At 34.1% G+C, this 17,893-nt stretch overlaps 1 protein-coding gene across 13 annotated transcripts in view; it reads left to right on the forward strand.

The window, feature by feature from the left end:
- Window positions 1-17,893, forward strand: part of KIF21A (kinesin family member 21A) — a 137,445-nt gene that overhangs the window by 80,583 nt on the left and 38,969 nt on the right. For 8 of the 13 annotated variants that reach the window (XM_020287546.2, XM_076007475.1, XM_076007479.1 and 5 more), the window contains exons 10-16: window positions 95-158; window positions 4,012-4,215; window positions 10,153-10,191; window positions 14,294-14,384; window positions 14,875-14,992; window positions 15,426-15,614; window positions 16,121-16,320. In XM_020287546.2, coding sequence (XP_020143135.2) covers window positions 95-158; window positions 4,012-4,215; window positions 10,153-10,191; window positions 14,294-14,384; window positions 14,875-14,992; window positions 15,426-15,614; window positions 16,121-16,320 — 905 coding nt within the window. The remainder of the gene's footprint in view (window positions 1-94; window positions 159-4,011; window positions 4,216-10,152; window positions 10,192-14,293; window positions 14,385-14,874; window positions 14,993-15,425; window positions 15,615-16,120; window positions 16,321-17,893) is intronic. The other 5 variants (XM_076007477.1, XM_076007478.1, XM_076007480.1 and 2 more) reach the window with 1 other exon arrangement.

A 17,893-nucleotide genomic window follows, 5' to 3' on the forward strand; every position in this document is an offset into this window, starting at 1 on the left:
ATTATTGTTTTCTTTTTTCCCAAACTTTGTTTTTTCCCCTTTGTTTTGTTTGAAGTCATGAAGAAAACTTTTTATTTCATATTTTTTCTTGCAGGTGAAGGAAATGAGGAGATTAGTAATATGATTCACAGTTATATCAAAGAAATCGAAGATCTCAGGTATAGTTTATGATGTGTAACGTATAATGCACATGTTTGTTTTTGGTTTTGCAATGTTGTAATATTTCTATTCGTTGAGCTTATTGTTCAGTAGCTATTTGTGGTGATATTTCAGCCTTTTGGTCAGGTTAACTTTAGGGGACTAGGTACTTGCCTTTCCTCTAATGTCATATTCCAAGCTACTTTCTTCCCTTTTCTTCCTGTATTGTTTTACCATATTGTTCTTCTACGTTTATTGTTATCCCCCTCACGAGGTGCTTGTCTAACCTGACATACAGAACAGGCATAATTGATGTTGATGAAGTTATCCTTGGTGCCTTTCCTCCCTATGCCTCTTCCCCCACCATTTGGGAATAGATCAATATCTACAAGTTATTTCTAATTTTTTTTAATCTCCCATATTTATCTTCCAATTCTTCAGCTTTTCTTATGTGTGAATCGTTGCATCCCTACCAATTTGCCTGCCTCCCTCTGGTACATCCATTCATACTTCACGCAACATGCCAGTCATGCTCACTATACGCCAACATCATGCCATGGGCTGGGGTCAAGCTTGATGTAAACAAAGAGTTCACAGTGTAGGTGGGGCAACATACATAAACAGTCACATGCAGTGAATGGAATGACAGAATTTAATTAAAGAACTGCCCATGCCTGGTGTGGGATTGTGGAGGAGACCACTGAACCTAGACTGGGGAAATAGGGATGAGAAGGAAAATCAGGTCAGTACTATTTTCAGATTCTATGGTTTGCCCTGATGGCTGGGCTATTTTCTCTTGAAGTAAAACTCCAGCCACCTCCATGGGGAAGCATCTAAGCTGTTTAAATCTCACTTCTGCTACCCACTTGTGGAAAATAACCAAGTGCAAGGAGATCACCTTTCACAGTTGCCCTAATACTTCCCCATCTTGTATCTGTGTTCTCTTTCCCTCTCTTTTTCTGACTATTCAAGACTGTGACAAGTACAGTCTCCATTGTTTCTGGCTCCACAAGGCACACTGGATCCCTTAAATGTTTCAAAAAGTGAAAACAAATGAGAAGACATCCTGATGTGGTGATAGATAAAGTTATACAAGTATAACTTTTATTCTGTGTGTGTTACATGTATATATGTAACACACATACACACACATACATATATATAAACCATTTTTCATGCATCACTTTTTTGACAGACCTTTGGGGCATTGCATCCTGGTTCTGCTCAGCAGCCAACCTGGACTTGCAACTTCTACCCTGTTTTGGCAGTACTCTTCCCCACCTACTGCCCAAAATTTGTTCTCTGACCAATCTTTCCTCATTTTGTTCACCCCATCTTTACCATTCCTTGAGACACAACTGATGTCTCTGTTTTGTAATTCCTGGAGTTCCTCTTCCTGCCCCTAGCTGCTTCTCTTTATCGCTTTTATTGCCTGGACACTTGCCAATTGTTAAGGCTGATCGCCTGCTGTGGTTCATGTGCTCTGTTTCCCTTCTTCCACCTGGTTGTTCTATGAGTGTACCTAGGCTTGTTCTCACTGTTGGACAAATGGCTTGACTGGTGTCACTATTTCCTAGAAAACTGCTTGAATCGTTTCTACTCTGTCTAGTGGCTAAAAGCAACATCTAATGTCTTCCTTCTTCAAGGTCTTGAGTTAAGACCGTTCCTTAAGCCATTTAGAGAACAGAGATGACTAGTGCCCTGAGTTCAATCATTGATCAAATCTTTCCTTGATGTAGGTTAATACCTGTTCCAGATTCCCAACTTTTCTTTGATTGCTCTTTAATTAGGCATGTCCCACCCCTGGGGAGCAGTCTTCTAGAATCTCAGTACTATCATTTACATATGGGATAAGCATAAATGAACCTTGAATTCAAATTGGATTTGAATTGCGATTGAAATTTAAGCTTCTATTTATTAATAAGGTGTGTGACCTTGGGCAAGTTACTCAACGTCTCTGATCTTTACTTTGTTCATCTATATGAATGAGATAATACCTGCTAATCTCATAGAGTTCTTAGGGGGCTCAAATAAAAAAATAGAACATAAAAGTTCTTAAATCAAAAGGTATTGTAAAGGCCAAAAGTGTTATTATGATTTAGGTTCAAGTTCTCTATTTTTACCTGCAGAATCCTACTCCACTCTGTATGCACCAGGATTGAAGAAGCATTGGATATGCTCCTACCAAATGCAAACTTTTAACATCACTTATTATATTATATAATAATAAGAGAGCCACTTAAAGTACACATCATTATTGTTAGCTGATTCATTGTTTTTCATTCATTCTTTAGCATTCATTGTTATATACTCAGGTTTAGTACTAGAAATGGAAAATGTAGAAAAGTATGAAATATTTTTTGTACTTTTTTATTGTTTTATAATCATGAATTTTGACTTTGAGTTTTATAGTTAAGCTGAGTTTTTATACTTAGGCTGCCCTCTCCATTTAAAAAAAGTGACAATGTTATATTAAAAAATGTTCTTAAAATAAATATGAAGTCATTTAATTAACCTAGAATTTATACACAGCTATAACTATTTTAAAAGATTGTAATTGTTGTTCTGTTCACATATAACATCAGATATAGAAAAAAATTTTTCACTGAAGAGTATGTGGGACATTGACCTGAAAACTTATATTCACTGATTTATGTATACTCTGTCTCAAGCTGGTTTAAAGATTATCATGAATAATTTTGGTAGACAATGAAAAAACATTGAGCTGACTGTGCTTTCCAGAGTTTAGTGGTTCCAAATAATCTATCTTTTTTTTTTGAAATATTTGAACATTTGGCAAACATCCTTAGCAATATGTAATAGTACGGAGACAGAGATAAGTAGTATTTTCTTCTTAAATTCTATCTCAGCCACTGTTATGCCAGATTAACCTTGGCAAAGGTTAGATAATTGCGTTGAAGTAGATAATTGTATTTTTGATGGTTTAAATAAAATAGAAGTAAAAGGATTGGCCTAAATGACTCTCTGAATCCCTTTTAGTCTCAAGAGTCCAGGCTCTTTTAGGATTTCATCATTCTGTGTTTTCACATACTACTATCAGTACGTACATTATTCTCCTGTCATTATTAGGACCGCTTGAGCAAACAAAAGAATGTTTTCAATTATCACACTCAGGTTTCCTTGGAGATATCATCTTTTCCCACGCTGTATTCTGAAGCCAGAAGTCTGTCAGCCAGTTTGGGGCAAATTTGACTAACTCTTCCTTGGAAAGTGTTGGAAATGCTATTGTGTGATGAATGCGTAGCTGAAACTAAGGGGAGCATGCTGCTTGTATATTTTAAGTTTAAATAATGGCTTTACAAAGCCAGGACAACTGGTGCCCATTGGCCAGAATTCAAGTAATCAAATTACCACTGGCATCTGAAAATACAGAATTCTTTTGAGCACTAAGAGTGTGATTTCAAACTTATAATTTTTCAGTCAGGAAATTAAAAAAATGTTCTAAAAATGAATGTTTGTAAACACGTTTATTTTAAAAAAAAAACCTATCTTGTAGTAATGTTGAAATGCATGTTGGAAAACTTTTTGGCATGCAAAACAACTCATTTAAAATGTACCAGGTTTATTTGTAGAGCAGTCAAAATCATAGAGACAGAAAATGGAATGAATGGTTGTTACCAGCGGCTGAGGTAGAGGAGTTAAGGGGGAATTAGTGTTTAATGGGTCCAGAGTATCAGCATGGGAAGATGAAAACGTTCTGGGGTGGATGGTGGTAATGGTTGCACAGCAGTATAGATTTGCTTAATGCTGCAAAACTGTACACTTGGAAATGATAGGGTGATCAATTTTATTTTATGTATCTTTTACCACAGTGAAAAATGCTTCCTATTTAAATATATTTTTATTCGCTAGGGCAAAATTATTAGAAAGCGAAGCAGTGAATGAGAACCTTCGAAAAAACTTGACAAGAGCCACAGCAAGATCACCATATTTCAGTGGATCGTCAACTTTCTCTCCTACTATACTATCCTCAGACAAAGAAACCATTGAAATTATAGATTTAGCAAAGAAAGATTTAGAGAAGCTGAAAAGGAAAGAAAAGAAGAAGAAAAAAAGGTAGTATTATAAAATCGGTGTTCCATGAATCCCTATTTTTCTTTTCAGGGTATTTTAATTTGCAATTACAGTGTGTGCACATAGTCACATAAGTATGTTACTACATTAAATAAATCATTATATTAGCTGACAATTGCAACTATATATTTTTTAATGATTTACTTCTATTTATATGTAAGAAAAATAAGTTTAATTGTAATAATATGGTAATGAATTTTATTTAGACCATGATAAGGTAAAATTACTATTAGAAATTATTTTATTACTTCTTCAAATAGCTGCTTTTGCATTCCATTTATCTTGCTTTTCTGCAAAGCTTGCTATACCATTACAACTCAGTGTTTTCATTTTTTTTCCCTTCATTTTCTAATGCAACTAAATAGTCTCATGGATATTCTAATTCCTGTCTAGATTAGTTTAACTAAAGGCTAAACTAATCCATCACAATGTCATTTAATGTCATTTGGTCTCTTAAGTATTTTCTGCAGGGCTTCTAATTTAATTATGTGGCAGTTATTCATGCTATTTCAGGCTTTCCCAGTCTTGCAACCAGGAGTTACTCAGCTTTTCACCACTGTTCTAGGCTTTCATTTTCTTGCATCCTGATAATAGCTCCCTCTGAAATCAACTGGGTGCAAAGAAGAGGAAGAAAATAAAAATATGACCATTTGTAATGTGTGAGTGGTTAAATACTCATAAATTCTTTACGTATTTATGCATTGACTATGGTGCAGTCAAATTTAGATTACTTACTGAGAATGTATTTTGAACACACCATTCAAATTAAATGTAAGCATTTTTGGCTAGATATTCAAAAGGAGACAAAGCCACCTTAGTTGCCACATGGTTTGTTACAGGAGTAATACTTTGTACAATAATTGCTGACATTTAGTCAGCCTGCTGCTTTGTTCAGTTTATTTAGAAATTTATTTGGGCAACCAGACATTTCTTTCTTGAGCAGTCAGTTGATCAAAGTCAGAGAAAGTTTAAATTCTTCAAATTAACTCTGCTTTGTGTTCTTGAGTTAAAAAAGAATAATTAAAATAATTAAAACAAGGAGTTACACATTTATGGTTTGGAGGCATTGCAAATGAAATTGCATTTTTGAGATATTTTAACGTCTTACTAGGTGTTTTTCATGGATGACTGATTATGGAAGCATTAAGAAATGTATAATGATTAGCTCTCCACTTATGGAGGGCAATTAAAACTGAAATAATGATCATAGGATTATTGAAACTAGTGTTACCCAACATACTGCTTGAATGAACACGAGACTTTTGCACATGACTTCTCATTTACTTGTAAAATCTAATTCTGTAGTTGGTCAAAATGTCAAATGGTATGACTTGTTTTTAAAGGTCTAGGTGGTTTGTGGTCATGAATAATAAGTAAATATTAGCAAGGGTTATTATTCAAGGTCATAGCTGATTCTGTTCTTTTCTTTTGAAGTAAATCTGGAGATAATTGCCTTAATCACCTATCGAGTATGAATAATGAAAAATAAATAGGAATTCCAATAGAAATCTAGGCTGTTTTTTTGACATTGTTATAGTACTGATAGGTACCCCAAATTAATACTTCTGATTCAGGTTATTTTTGTGATAAGGCACAGTAATAAGCACTTTTGATAAAAGATGCTAAAGGAAAAAATGCTCTATTATTAAGATTTTTTCCTTGTTGCTTTATTATAGAACTCATATCTATGTAAGATAAATAAAATTTAAATAAATCAGCAGTTATTTCAAAGTGAATAATTGTGACTAATTCAGTGATTATGGTAGTTGTAATAATTTTTAAGCTAAAAATAATAGTAGATGTTAATATAATACTAATAAGAACTCACCAAACAACTGAATTTAAATACAAAAATCTAAGTGAAGAAAATAAGTTATTTCCTAACAAAAGGTGATATTATTGGAGATAAAATATTTGTGAGAAAAAAGAACATGCTAGATAAAAAAAGAAGGATGGCATAGAATGAGAAAAACAAATTGATACTTCCTAAAAATGAATACTCCTATGGAGTGCTTTATAAAAAAATTTAAAGCATTTTCACATGCATGCTATAGTGTATCTTGTAAAACGGACACCTACAAAATTTGTGAACCTAGAAAATATTTTTGTGTACTATAAACACGATATAACTATAAAAGTCTTTAGACCCAGTTTATGAATTTATATCACTACATATAAAAATTTATAGAATTTAATAGTATTTGTCTTGCCACACTATAATCAAATGTTGTTTTGGATTAAAAAATGGAAACCAATCCTATTTTACTCTGTTTGATAAGACATTTCATTCATCATATTTAGATCCCAATAATTTTTAGTGGTATATAATATACATTTCTATTTTAAAAGTGTAGGTAAGCTCTCATTTTAGCCAAGGGATTTGCTACAAGTTGAAACAAACAATAAACCTAGAAATGTTTAGAAGGAGAGCAGCTTTAGTCTTCCATGGAGCTCCTTGGAGATCATAGCTCCTGCTTGGATATCCTGATTCTGGTTGAGTTGCATCACAGGCTTCCCATATCTATTTTATTTATTGGTGAGGGCATTGCAAAATTTAGATTTTGCAATTGCAAAATTGGGCCTCAACTTTACACATACAGTAAATTCAGTTAAAAATTACTTGATTGGAACCTTGAACTAATTTTTCTCTAGTAAGTGTGATGAATACATGGTGTCCCGATTTCCCAACTCACTCACGTGAAATGATTTTTGCCCATTTCACAGTGTGGTAAGAACAATTCAGAAGGCAGTGAGAAAAGACAAAAAAAAAAAAGGGGAAAGAAACCTTCTTTCCTTCTCATGTGCGTAGGCCAGTCTTTAGGGGAAAAATATGCATTTCTGCTGTGGCCATTCATTCTTAGTGATCTCCTTCCTTTGTCTCTATGCTGCCTGGATCCATTCCACCCTTATGCAGTCCAGTTCTCACGTAATTTTGCCCTACCCTGACGTGCCCTCAATTATAAAATTATCTACTTTCTTCTTTTATCTCCTTAAATTCAAACTCAGGAGCAAAGCCATCCAACTAAAGGAATTCATGCCAGTAGAAATGATTGATAATCAGTAAGCCTCCTTACTAGGGATGTTTGTAATTTTGAATGAGGATACATTAATCCAAATGGTGACATTTTAGGCGGCATAATCTAATGAAGAAAAAAAAAATCAAGCAGAGTAAGAAGGATGTTTTCTTTACCCTCATGTGGCAGAGAGTTTCTCTAAAACCTGTCTGAGACTTGCTTGACCTCTGGATTCAGCTCTCCTAGGCTGCCCTGGCTCTCTTAGCTGCTGCCTTTCCTTCCCATGGAACTCTAAAATTCTTTAGAAGCTCCACATCTTTCAGTTTACTTTGTGTTGTTGATTTTTGATTGTAGTGGCTACAAGGCCTCTGACACTGTAAGAGTTGGTAGGAGAGTTACAGTGGGTCATTTTTATGTCAGAAGCTGCATTTGTGCTCAGGGAGGGTGCCACAGATCCCGTTTTACTTGAAAGTTTTGATCAGAACTGTAACCAATAGCTCATATGTGGGGTTTTAAGGTTTTCTCATCCATCTTTTTGTGCTTATTTTCTGTAGAGCTGTAAAATAATTAAAAGGTGTAGATAGTAAAAAAAAAAAAGGGGGGGGGTGACCATCAAGGATCACAGATGTCCAATTAACCAGGTTATCTGCCTCTGGATAAATGAATATACTCCGTTGCCTTTTAGTTATACAAATGTTAGAATGGTTGCCAAGATGTCATTCTCTCTGTCTCTGGCTCTCACTCTTACTCTCTATTATAGAAGAAGCATTGTAGGAGAACTAAATGAAATAAAAACTGAGCTCCTGTAAGTTATGGAGAAGTGTCTGATTATTAGTTTACTTCTCTGTCCCTCTGTTGTCTTTTTGTTTTTTTTTTTTTGAGACAGAGTCTCACTTTGTTGCCCGGGCTAGAGTGAGTGCCGTGGCGTCAGCCTAGCTCACAGCAACCTCAAACTCCTGGGCTCGAGTGATCCTTCTGCCTCAGCCTCCCGGGTAGCTGGGACTACAGGCATGCGCCACCATGCCCGGCTAATTTTTTATATATATATCAGTTGGCCAATTAATTTCTTTCTATTTATAGTAGAGACGGGGTCTCGCTCAGGCTGGTTTTGAACTCCTGACCTTGAGCAATCCGCCCGCCTCGGCCTCCCAAGAGCTAGGATTACAGGCGTGAGCCACAGGGCCCGGCCTCTGTTGTCTTTTTGAACTATTGATCACAATGTTTTTTAATATTGCAATTGGGAAGGCAACTAAAATTTACCTACTTATTAGCTTATGTTAGCTATAATTTTTAATGTAGCTCTCTTGTATAAGGTAAACAAAAATTCTTTGTATTGAAATTAGAAAATTTGGGCTCTTCACCAGGGAACTATATCCTCTGAGCCATTGTAGCTCATTATTATTAGTATAAACCTAGATTAGACATACATTTTTTTTTGTATTTTTCTGTGTATATGGATAAAGAAAATTTACCATTCACAATTAAGTCCCATAATTTTGGATATCTAGCTTTAAATGACTTGCAATATAACAAACTTCCTCATTCATCAGACTGCACTATATTTGAATTAAGTGGTGTTGAGTTGAAACTCTAGAAACACACAGATTTCATAGGAAATGGCTTAACTTTCCTTTTTATAATCATTATACTGGACCATTTGATCCCTGGTGAATATTACCCTGTAGAACTTTTTTCTCTGAAAGATTGCTAGTCTTATCTTATAAAAGCAGTATATAAGTTAATTGTGAAAAACAATCACAGACCAACAAATGAAAATCACATGTGAACACACATGTTAAAAAATCAGAATGAGACGAACTGGCTTGAGGAATATAATTCATACCTCTGACTCAATCTCTTTATTTTAAAATATTTCAGATGATTCTGAAAAAGATTTTTGGAATTCTGGGTGGAAGTATGCCATATCAAGATTGTCATATGCTTAACCAGAGCCTAGCACATCTATCTTTTGTCTACATGACAAGTATTGGTGTATATAGTACATTCCATTGAGTAAAGATTCCCATGTTTGTATATTGAATTTTTTAAAATTATATTTGAAAGCCTTTAGCTACATATTTATGATATTTCTTATATGTTTTTGTTTAAAAAACAATCTTACTAATGGAAAGTACTACATCCCCCCCCCTTTTTTTGCCACTTTTGCCTTAGATATGCCTGCTTCGTAGTTAGTTTATGATAACTAGTAAACTCTTTAATCCCAATAATTTTGAGATTTTATTTCCAATTAATAAAATTACAGTTTTTGACTGATATTATAACAACCATATTCATTTGCCTATAATACCATTTCATGTATGATTTTGAATTTTTTTTTTTTTAGATTTAGTGATGTTCATATGTAGTATATTAAAACAGAAAACAAGTCTTTAAAAGTAGTATCCTAGTATGTAGTATTAGTGATATTTTCATGTTATGGTATAAAGGCATTACTTTGTGAAGTTCTTTTAATGATGCCATAAAAATGTTTTCTGTAAAGGTTTAAAAGGAAAAGGGTATCATTGAAACTGGGCTCTTTTTTTGGGAAAAGGAAGCTGAGGAAATTGATTCATTTCAGACTAAAAAAAGCAATGGCATCCAAGCATTCCTAATACTTATCAATTTATATAAATTGAGACCATATATGTTACTGCTGAATATTTCAACTGATAGTCTATATACTCTTCTTAGATATAATGCTGCTTGATTTTCTACTTACTTTTTATTCATGCAAAATGTATTGCCTTTTTACTATGTATTGTCCTTTGATGATTATCTTTTAAAATTTATTTTAAAGTCTTCAAGCTCATGTATCATTTTTACCTTCTTATCACTTTCGCTTTTTACTGTCTGATTTGTCCTTCATTGGCTTGGCCTTCCAATACTGTGCCTCGTGGTTTTGAAGGCTACAGAAACTTGAGGAAAGCAATCGAGAAGAAAGAAGGTTGGAATATTTCCCAGGTTTTTTATTAAAATGTCATTTAAATACTTAGTTGCCATTCACAAGGAAATGTGTTATAGAATTATAGAGATGGTTTCAGACTAGATAAACTGGGTGCTCCTAAAAGTAATGCTGATTTTATAAAAATAACAAAAACACTGTAACGAACTTTTAAAAAGTATTTTTTAAAGAATAAAACCTTTACTAGATACTTGGATTAAAATTCAGGCAGTTTCATGTGATTTCAGAATAAACTATCATAATTTTGACAATGATCTTTTTTAGGCTAAAATGACTACCCCAAACCCCACCATTTGGTTTTTTAAAAAAATAAGCAATTCTGTGACTTTCAGAAACTTGTGAGCAGAGTAGGAATTGACATTTTGTTGCGGCACTTGCTAAGTCATGGGTGGGCCTCCTCTCCTTGTCTTCTTTCTTTGGTGTAATCTTTATTGAAAACAACCTTAAAATCGCAACAAAGCAAAAGGAAACTGTGGCCTTACTGCAGATAAGATTTACAAGGCATTCTTAAGGTTGAAATAGAAAAAGAATTTTTGCTTTTATTAATAAAATGTATTTGAAGTAGACATCAGAATCAGGATACTCTCTTTTTTCCATTAGAAACTTGAGCAAAATTTAGAAGCATATTTGTGAACTCTATATAATAAACATTTGGATTTTACTGATTCAGAATTATGATTATTTAACCAAAGATCAAGTGGTATTTTGCTTCTTACTGGAACTTTTCTCCATAGATTTTCCTAAATAAGTCTCCAGGTTATATAGTCAAAATGATTAAAAAAACAAAATGCTTTCAAGATAACCTTTAACTATTTTAGAAGCCCACTTTAGAAATTCGTCTCTTCCTTAAAATAAGAACTTGAGAACTTTTACCATGCAATTAGTTAAACAAATATCTTACTGTAAATATATCTTAAAGCTTAAAAATTTTATTTCCTTTAAATTGTTTTATAATTTATAGTCTATATTCTGTATGTTTATAGTATTCTAATGTTTCTATATTTATATTCTATAAGTCTATAACTTCTTTAAAGTATTCTATACTTAGGTATAATTCTAATTGTCTGTAGGTCACAATAGAACTCAACTGATCAATATATTTAGAACAATCTGCTTATAATTGGACCTAAATTAAGGCATCACGATTGTGAAATTTCTTCTGTTTTGAAAGGTCAAAATTAGATTCATCATGAAAGTTGTGTATAGAAGCATTTTACCACCTGAAAATATTCAAGTCCTTTATATGTATTTAGTTAAAAGAGTTTACTTCCAACTTTATGTGATCCTCAAAGAGTAGCAAAAGCAGAGCAATTTTGGTGGTTCTAGGACTGTGCTTCTCAGCCCTAGATGTGCAGACAGATCTGGGGATTTTGCAGATTCTGGTTCAGTAGGGCTGAGGTGGAGCATGTGATTCTGCATGTCTAAGAAGCTCCCGGATGGTGCAAATTCTTCCGGTGTGTGAACTGAACTTCGAGAGCAAGTTTCTGTGACACTCGTCTGGGAGACAGAACACTTGTTTTTATTCCCCTTGCGTGGATTAACTTCTCCAGGCCACAGTTTCTTTTTTGTTTGTCAAATGAAGGGGTTAATTGCTAATGCTCCTTCTAGCTCTCAAGATTCTGATTCTATATAAAGTGCAAATTTAAATGTCTTCCACTGCTGCTTGGAAAGTTATTTTAGGTATGCCTCAGTTTATCGAGGAAAACGTGATTATTTGAGGTATAGTAATTATAAGCATCAACTTGTATTTTTAAAGCACAAGCCTTAACAGTGATTTGTAAAGGTAAATGAATAATGTAAAGTTATGACTGATTTTTCTGCATCAGAAGTGGCATGATAAACTTAATTGAATTAATTTAGCACACAAGTGAAAGATATCATTTGTTAAGCTGGGTATTAGTGACTTGGAGGGAACAGGAGGGTGTGTCAAGTTAGATGTTTGGATAAGATAGTCAGATGGCTATAAACTGAAGTAAAAGGAGGTTTGGTTGGAACTTGAAGTAATGAAGGAACCAACAATAATGAAAATTGGATGCTGTAACAGTCACAGGTGAGAAAGGAAGACTGCACAGGGAGGGAATAAGGAGACCGGATGAGAAATGTCTTCTAACACATTCTCCTCTCCCAGCCCTAGACCTTGGGCCTAAACCTCAAGTGTAGCAGTTTGTATGCCTAGTGCTGGGCTTTTAATGTGATTGGAGGAAGGGGCAATTTCTTTCTAGATTTCCAGCTTAAACTGCATGATGGTGCAAAATCAGCAGTCCTAGTATATTATAAGCAACTAAGAGAGGAGTTCAATGTATCACATACATTTATTTCTTGCTTATCATACAGATTCTTTGTAGGTGGTTCCTAGTTTTTTTCAAGTTCATTTTCCTGTAACAAAATTATTTCACAACACTTTTGGAATCCTGTTACAACTTACTTGATATCTTTCCGGTTAAGACTGTTTTAGTGGTCCTCCTACTTGTACTCTCTTCTCACTCCAGAGATATGCTCTCTTCCACGCATCTTTATGCATCTTTCAAACCATACTGCTCCAACATAAACTCGTGCATGAAATGCATAGACATGTTCAAACACAGATATTGCATAGTCACAGGCATCGATTTACTTAACAAACCCTTACCACACATTTATTATGTGCCAGGCCCTGGGTACCAGAGATGTAATATTGAGCCAAAGAGACATGATCTCTGCCCTTATGAGGCTTACAGTCTAGTGGGGAAGACAGAAACTAAGTAAATAATCACATAAATAAACATAAAGTACAAACTCTGAAAAGTGCTTACAAGGGAAAAGTATTTATGTCCATATTGTTCTGAGTACGAAAATATCTGTGAGAATAGGAACTTGGAGTTCAACATTAAAATTAAGTAATTAATAAGGCCTATAAATGAGATTATATTTTTAGCCTAGAAGCTAAAAATAAATCCATGTATTAGGGCAATTATTTAATACAGCAGAATATATGAAAGAAATGAGAGCTGTTCTTAAGCTAATCTGATAAAGTTTATAAGCACTTTCTAGGGGAATTTTACTTGAAGAATATTGCCTTGAGTATTCTTTTTATTCTTCATGATTTAAATGTGTTACTGCAGCACAAAAAGAAATCTTTCACATCTAGATTCATTTAAAGTTCACTTTCTTAATATTATTTAGCTTGATTAAATGTATGAGCCAGTGAACAGAAGTACAACTTCTGTGCATAGTTGATCATGGTTGCTAAACCCAAAGGGGATCAGAGTGATTTGGATGTGCAAAAACTTTGCTTACTAATAGTCTTCTGTCTTCTCCTCAGGCCATGAGGGCTGAATTAGTTTAGCTACCCTGATGTCAGAGTGCAGTTATGGCTGTAGGTACTAGAATACTGCAAAGGAGGGCTTCCAATTACATCTTGTTAATCTTATAACTGACCTTGGAATTTCCTATTCAATCGAAGGGCGGCCTGAACTTCAGACCGTTTTGGTTTGCAAAGACCCATTCTGTGAGACCATAATGAGAAATAGCCCTGAGCTGTAGGGATGGCCTCAGAAAAAAGAGCCTATGCTACTACCAGAAGGAGATCTGAACATTCTGATGGATACAGCCAGTGTAGGCAAACTTACTGTGGGCAGGTTTATTCTAGATCTTTAAATTTACTCTTAAATTTATTAGGACATCAATGAAAAGGTAGTTTTTATATCTTTGTATTTATATGAGAAAAGTTTTATGTATTCAGATGAGAAAACAAATATATTTTGATTTACTTTGAATTTAAAGTGCATTATATTCTAGTTAACTGGCTGTAACTGTGACTAGAGCTCAGCTTTATCCTCAGATCTCATGCTTCAGGGTATAACACATGCCTCAGCATTTCTAGAAAATAAGCTTTTCTCCAGTGATATAAATCATTGCACGATTAGTTAAATGACAATTTCTATTTTTCTCTGAAGCATCAGACAAGATAGCTCTGTTCAATCAAGTGACCAACTTTTAAAGTTTGTTTTCACAAATAATTGTATGATTTTTAAAAATCTGAGAGAAAAAAGTGAACAATTTTCTTTTCTACTTTAACACCCTACCCTTATGTTCCTTTTTTAAGTGTGACTGGTAAAGAGGATAATACAGACACTGACCAGGAGAAGAAAGAAGAAAAGGGTATTTCAGAAAGAGAAAACAATGAATTGGAAGTGGTAAGTACAGAAAAATGAACTTGTAAGTTTTAGTCGCTGGATTGGGTTGTTCTTGGTTGCTGATAACGTGCTAACTTATGCGTAGCAAAGGAAATGATTTTCATGCGTCCCATTTCATGTTTCCTTGAGGACTTCTTCAGAAATGTGAGCTGTAAAATATTGACAACTCTCAAGCTCATGTATTGTGAAAGCAGTGTGTGTGTGTGTGTGTGTGTGTGCACGCGTGTGCGTGCGTGCGTGTGTGTGTGTGTGTGTGTGTGTGTGTGTGTGTAGGGGGGATATTCTCATAGGATACTATGAGAGATGAAATAATTTTTGATTTTTGCCAAAATTGTTATGTAATAACCTTAAAATCTTGGGATAATTTTTGCACTGTGGAAAAGTGAAGTTGTTGTGCTTCTGTACTTTGTATTCCAGTGGTCTCTTTTAATGAAGTAATCAGTTTGCTTTGTTGATATTTTCTTATTAATGCTCACAAATCACATTTTAGGAAGAGAATCAGGAAGTGAGTGATCATGAGGATGAGGAAGAAGAGGAGGAGGAGGAGGAAAATGACATTGAAGGGGGTGAAAGCTCTGATGAATCAGATTCCGAATCAGATGAAAAAGGTACTTGCCCTTTAGTACAAGGGCAAAAATTCATTCTGGGAAGTTGTTTAAATCATGACAGAGAGCTTTTAACACTCTCCATTTCGTCCTTCGAGAAAGCAGTTTTTATGACTTCTAACCCAGGTACTCCCTCCCAGGCTCATGTGCTAAAGCAATGAAGAGTTCCTTCCCTTAATGGATTTTGTCATTGTGTGATTTCCATTCTTATTTAGTACAAATAGTGTTTGTTGTCCTTGACCAAAGGTGATCACTCTTTATTTTGTTTACCTTTTTAGTTTTTGGTTTATCCAGGAAATATTTCTAATAGCTGCCAACTGAATAAAAATACCTGGATGAAGACAATTTTTTTTTTTTTTTGCTCTTGTTTGAAAGCTAGAATTATGGTATTCTGTCCTCCAGTCTCAGTATTTTTATTTTCTTCTTTTATAAATAGCCAATTATCAAGCAGACTTAGCAAACATTACTTGTGAAATTGCAATTAAGCAGAAGCTAATTGATGAACTAGAAAATAGCCAGAAAAGACTGCAGACGCTGAAAAAACAATATGAAGAGAAGCTGATGATGCTGCAACATAAGATCCGAGATACTCAACTTGAAAGAGACCAGGTGCTTCAAAACTTAGGTAATTAATTCAAATGAAATTTCAAACTAAGTCATCAAAATTGAGTTTTTATCTTCTTCCTGTAGAAGAAAAAAAATTAGAAGCCACATTAAATTTTTGTTTGTTTGTTTTTTTGTAAGTCAAGGTTTGTGTCTTTTATTTAAAAATTATATATGGACTGTAAGGATTTTCTGGGCGCATTAAATGTTAATTTATCTCATTATGTTATATGATGTTATTTATTTTGTTTTTTAATACTGACAATCTGTTTAGGCTATTTAGTTATTTTATCCAAAGTTGTAGTTAATTTTTTTAATGTCTTGATTTATGCTGGGGACATTTTTAAATTAAAAGATAAACTTCAGTAATTGTTAAACAGGTTAAGAGTAGATAATAAAAGAGAGAATTGAAAGACACCTTGGCCTCCTGAGGTTTGGGTGGTAGATTTCAAAGGTTATGGGTTGTAAATCTATGAAAGAAAAATGTGTGGCTCACAAAACAAATACAAATACCCTTTGGTCATTTAGGTTCTGTGGAATCTTATTCAGAAGAAAAGGCAAAAAAAGTTAAGTCTGAATATGAAAAGAAACTCCAAGCTATGAATAAAGAACTACAGAGACTTCAGACAGCTCAAAAAGAGCATGCAAGGTTGCTTAAAAATCAATCTCAGTATGAAAAGCAATTGAAGAAATTGCAGCAGGATGTGATGGAAATGAAAAAAACAAAGGTATTGATTATGTTTTCCATTAAAGCTTGAGGATGCTTGTGTCATTTGTGACAAAAACACTATTGTGGCTCTTCCCATATTCAATAAAAGGTAACCCAGTCTTACAAATGATGCACTTCCCTTTGGCAATTGGAAGTTGTTTCTGATAGTCATCCCTCATCAAAGCCTTTCTTCAGAGTAGCTGAAAAATCATGTAGTCGATAAGGCTTCTTAGACTTTGATGGATATTTCTTCTCCTAAAACTCTTACATGAGCTTAACAACAGTTTAACATATTTCAAACACGCAAAATAGCATAGATAAGATAATAATGTAACCAACACTATATCCACTGTCTAGTTTAAAATATTAAACATTACAGATATACACTAAGTCTCAAGTGTATCCTTTTCTATCATAATCCCCATTCCCCAGGAGCTAATGACTCTCTTGAATTTGGTGTTTATCATTCCCATGCATAGAAAATTAGGGTTTCTTCCCCTGACCAAAGAGAATATGTGAATCCTAATCTATCTGTTTCTGTTGTGGGATCGATTATTCTTAACATCTGCATGAAAATCAATGTAGTTTCCTTAAGTTAGCAAACATGAAAGTGATTTAGGAAGTACAGTCATGCACTGCTTAATGATGGGCATGTGTTCTGAGAAATGCATTGTTAGGCAATGTCATCCTTGTGTAGACAAAGTGCGTAGAGTGCGCTTCCATAAATCTGGGTGGTTTAGCCTATTACACATGTAGGCTATGTGGTGTAGCCTATTGCTCCTAGGCTACACACCTGGACAGAATGCTACTGTACTGAATACCATAGGCAATTGTAACACAGTGGTAAGTATTTTTGTATTTAAACATATCTAAGTACAGATAAGGTACAGTAAAAATATGCAATAAAAGGTAAAAAATGGTACACCTGTACAGGGGTACCTTGTTTTATTGCAATTCACTTTATTGTGCTTCACAGATACTGAGTTTTTTACAGATTGAAGGTTTGTGGACCTTGTGCCAAGCAAGTATATAGGCACCATTTTTCCAACAGCATGTGCTTTAGGTCTTTGTGTCAGCCTTTTTTAGCAGTAAAGTATTTTTTAATTAAGATGTGCACTATTTTTTTAGATGTAATGCACACTTAGTAGACTACAGTAGAGTGTAAAGATAACTTTTATATGCACTGGGAAACCAGAAAATTTGTGTGACTTGCTTTAATGAGATATTCACTTCATTGTGGTGATCTAAAATCCAACCTTCAATGTCCCTGAGGTATGGCTGTAGAGGGCACTTACCACGAATGTAGGTTACAGAACTGGAAGTTGCTCTGGGTGAATCAGTGAGTGAATGTGAAGGCCTAGAACATCACCGTATACTACTGTGGACTTTATAAACACTGTACACTTAGGCTACATTAAATTTATTAAAAAGTTTTTTTCTTTCTTCAATAATAAATTATATTTAGCTTACTATAACTTTTTAACTTTATAAACTTAAAAATTTTTTTTAACTTTTGACTCTTTCGTAATAACAGTTAAAACACAAACACATCATACAGCTGTACAAAAATAGTTTTTCTTTATGTCCTTATT

The sequence above is a fragment of the Microcebus murinus genome, chromosome 10 (genome assembly GCF_040939455.1).
Source record: "Microcebus murinus isolate Inina chromosome 10, M.murinus_Inina_mat1.0, whole genome shotgun sequence".
Classification (NCBI taxonomy): domain Eukaryota; kingdom Metazoa; phylum Chordata; class Mammalia; order Primates; family Cheirogaleidae; genus Microcebus; species Microcebus murinus.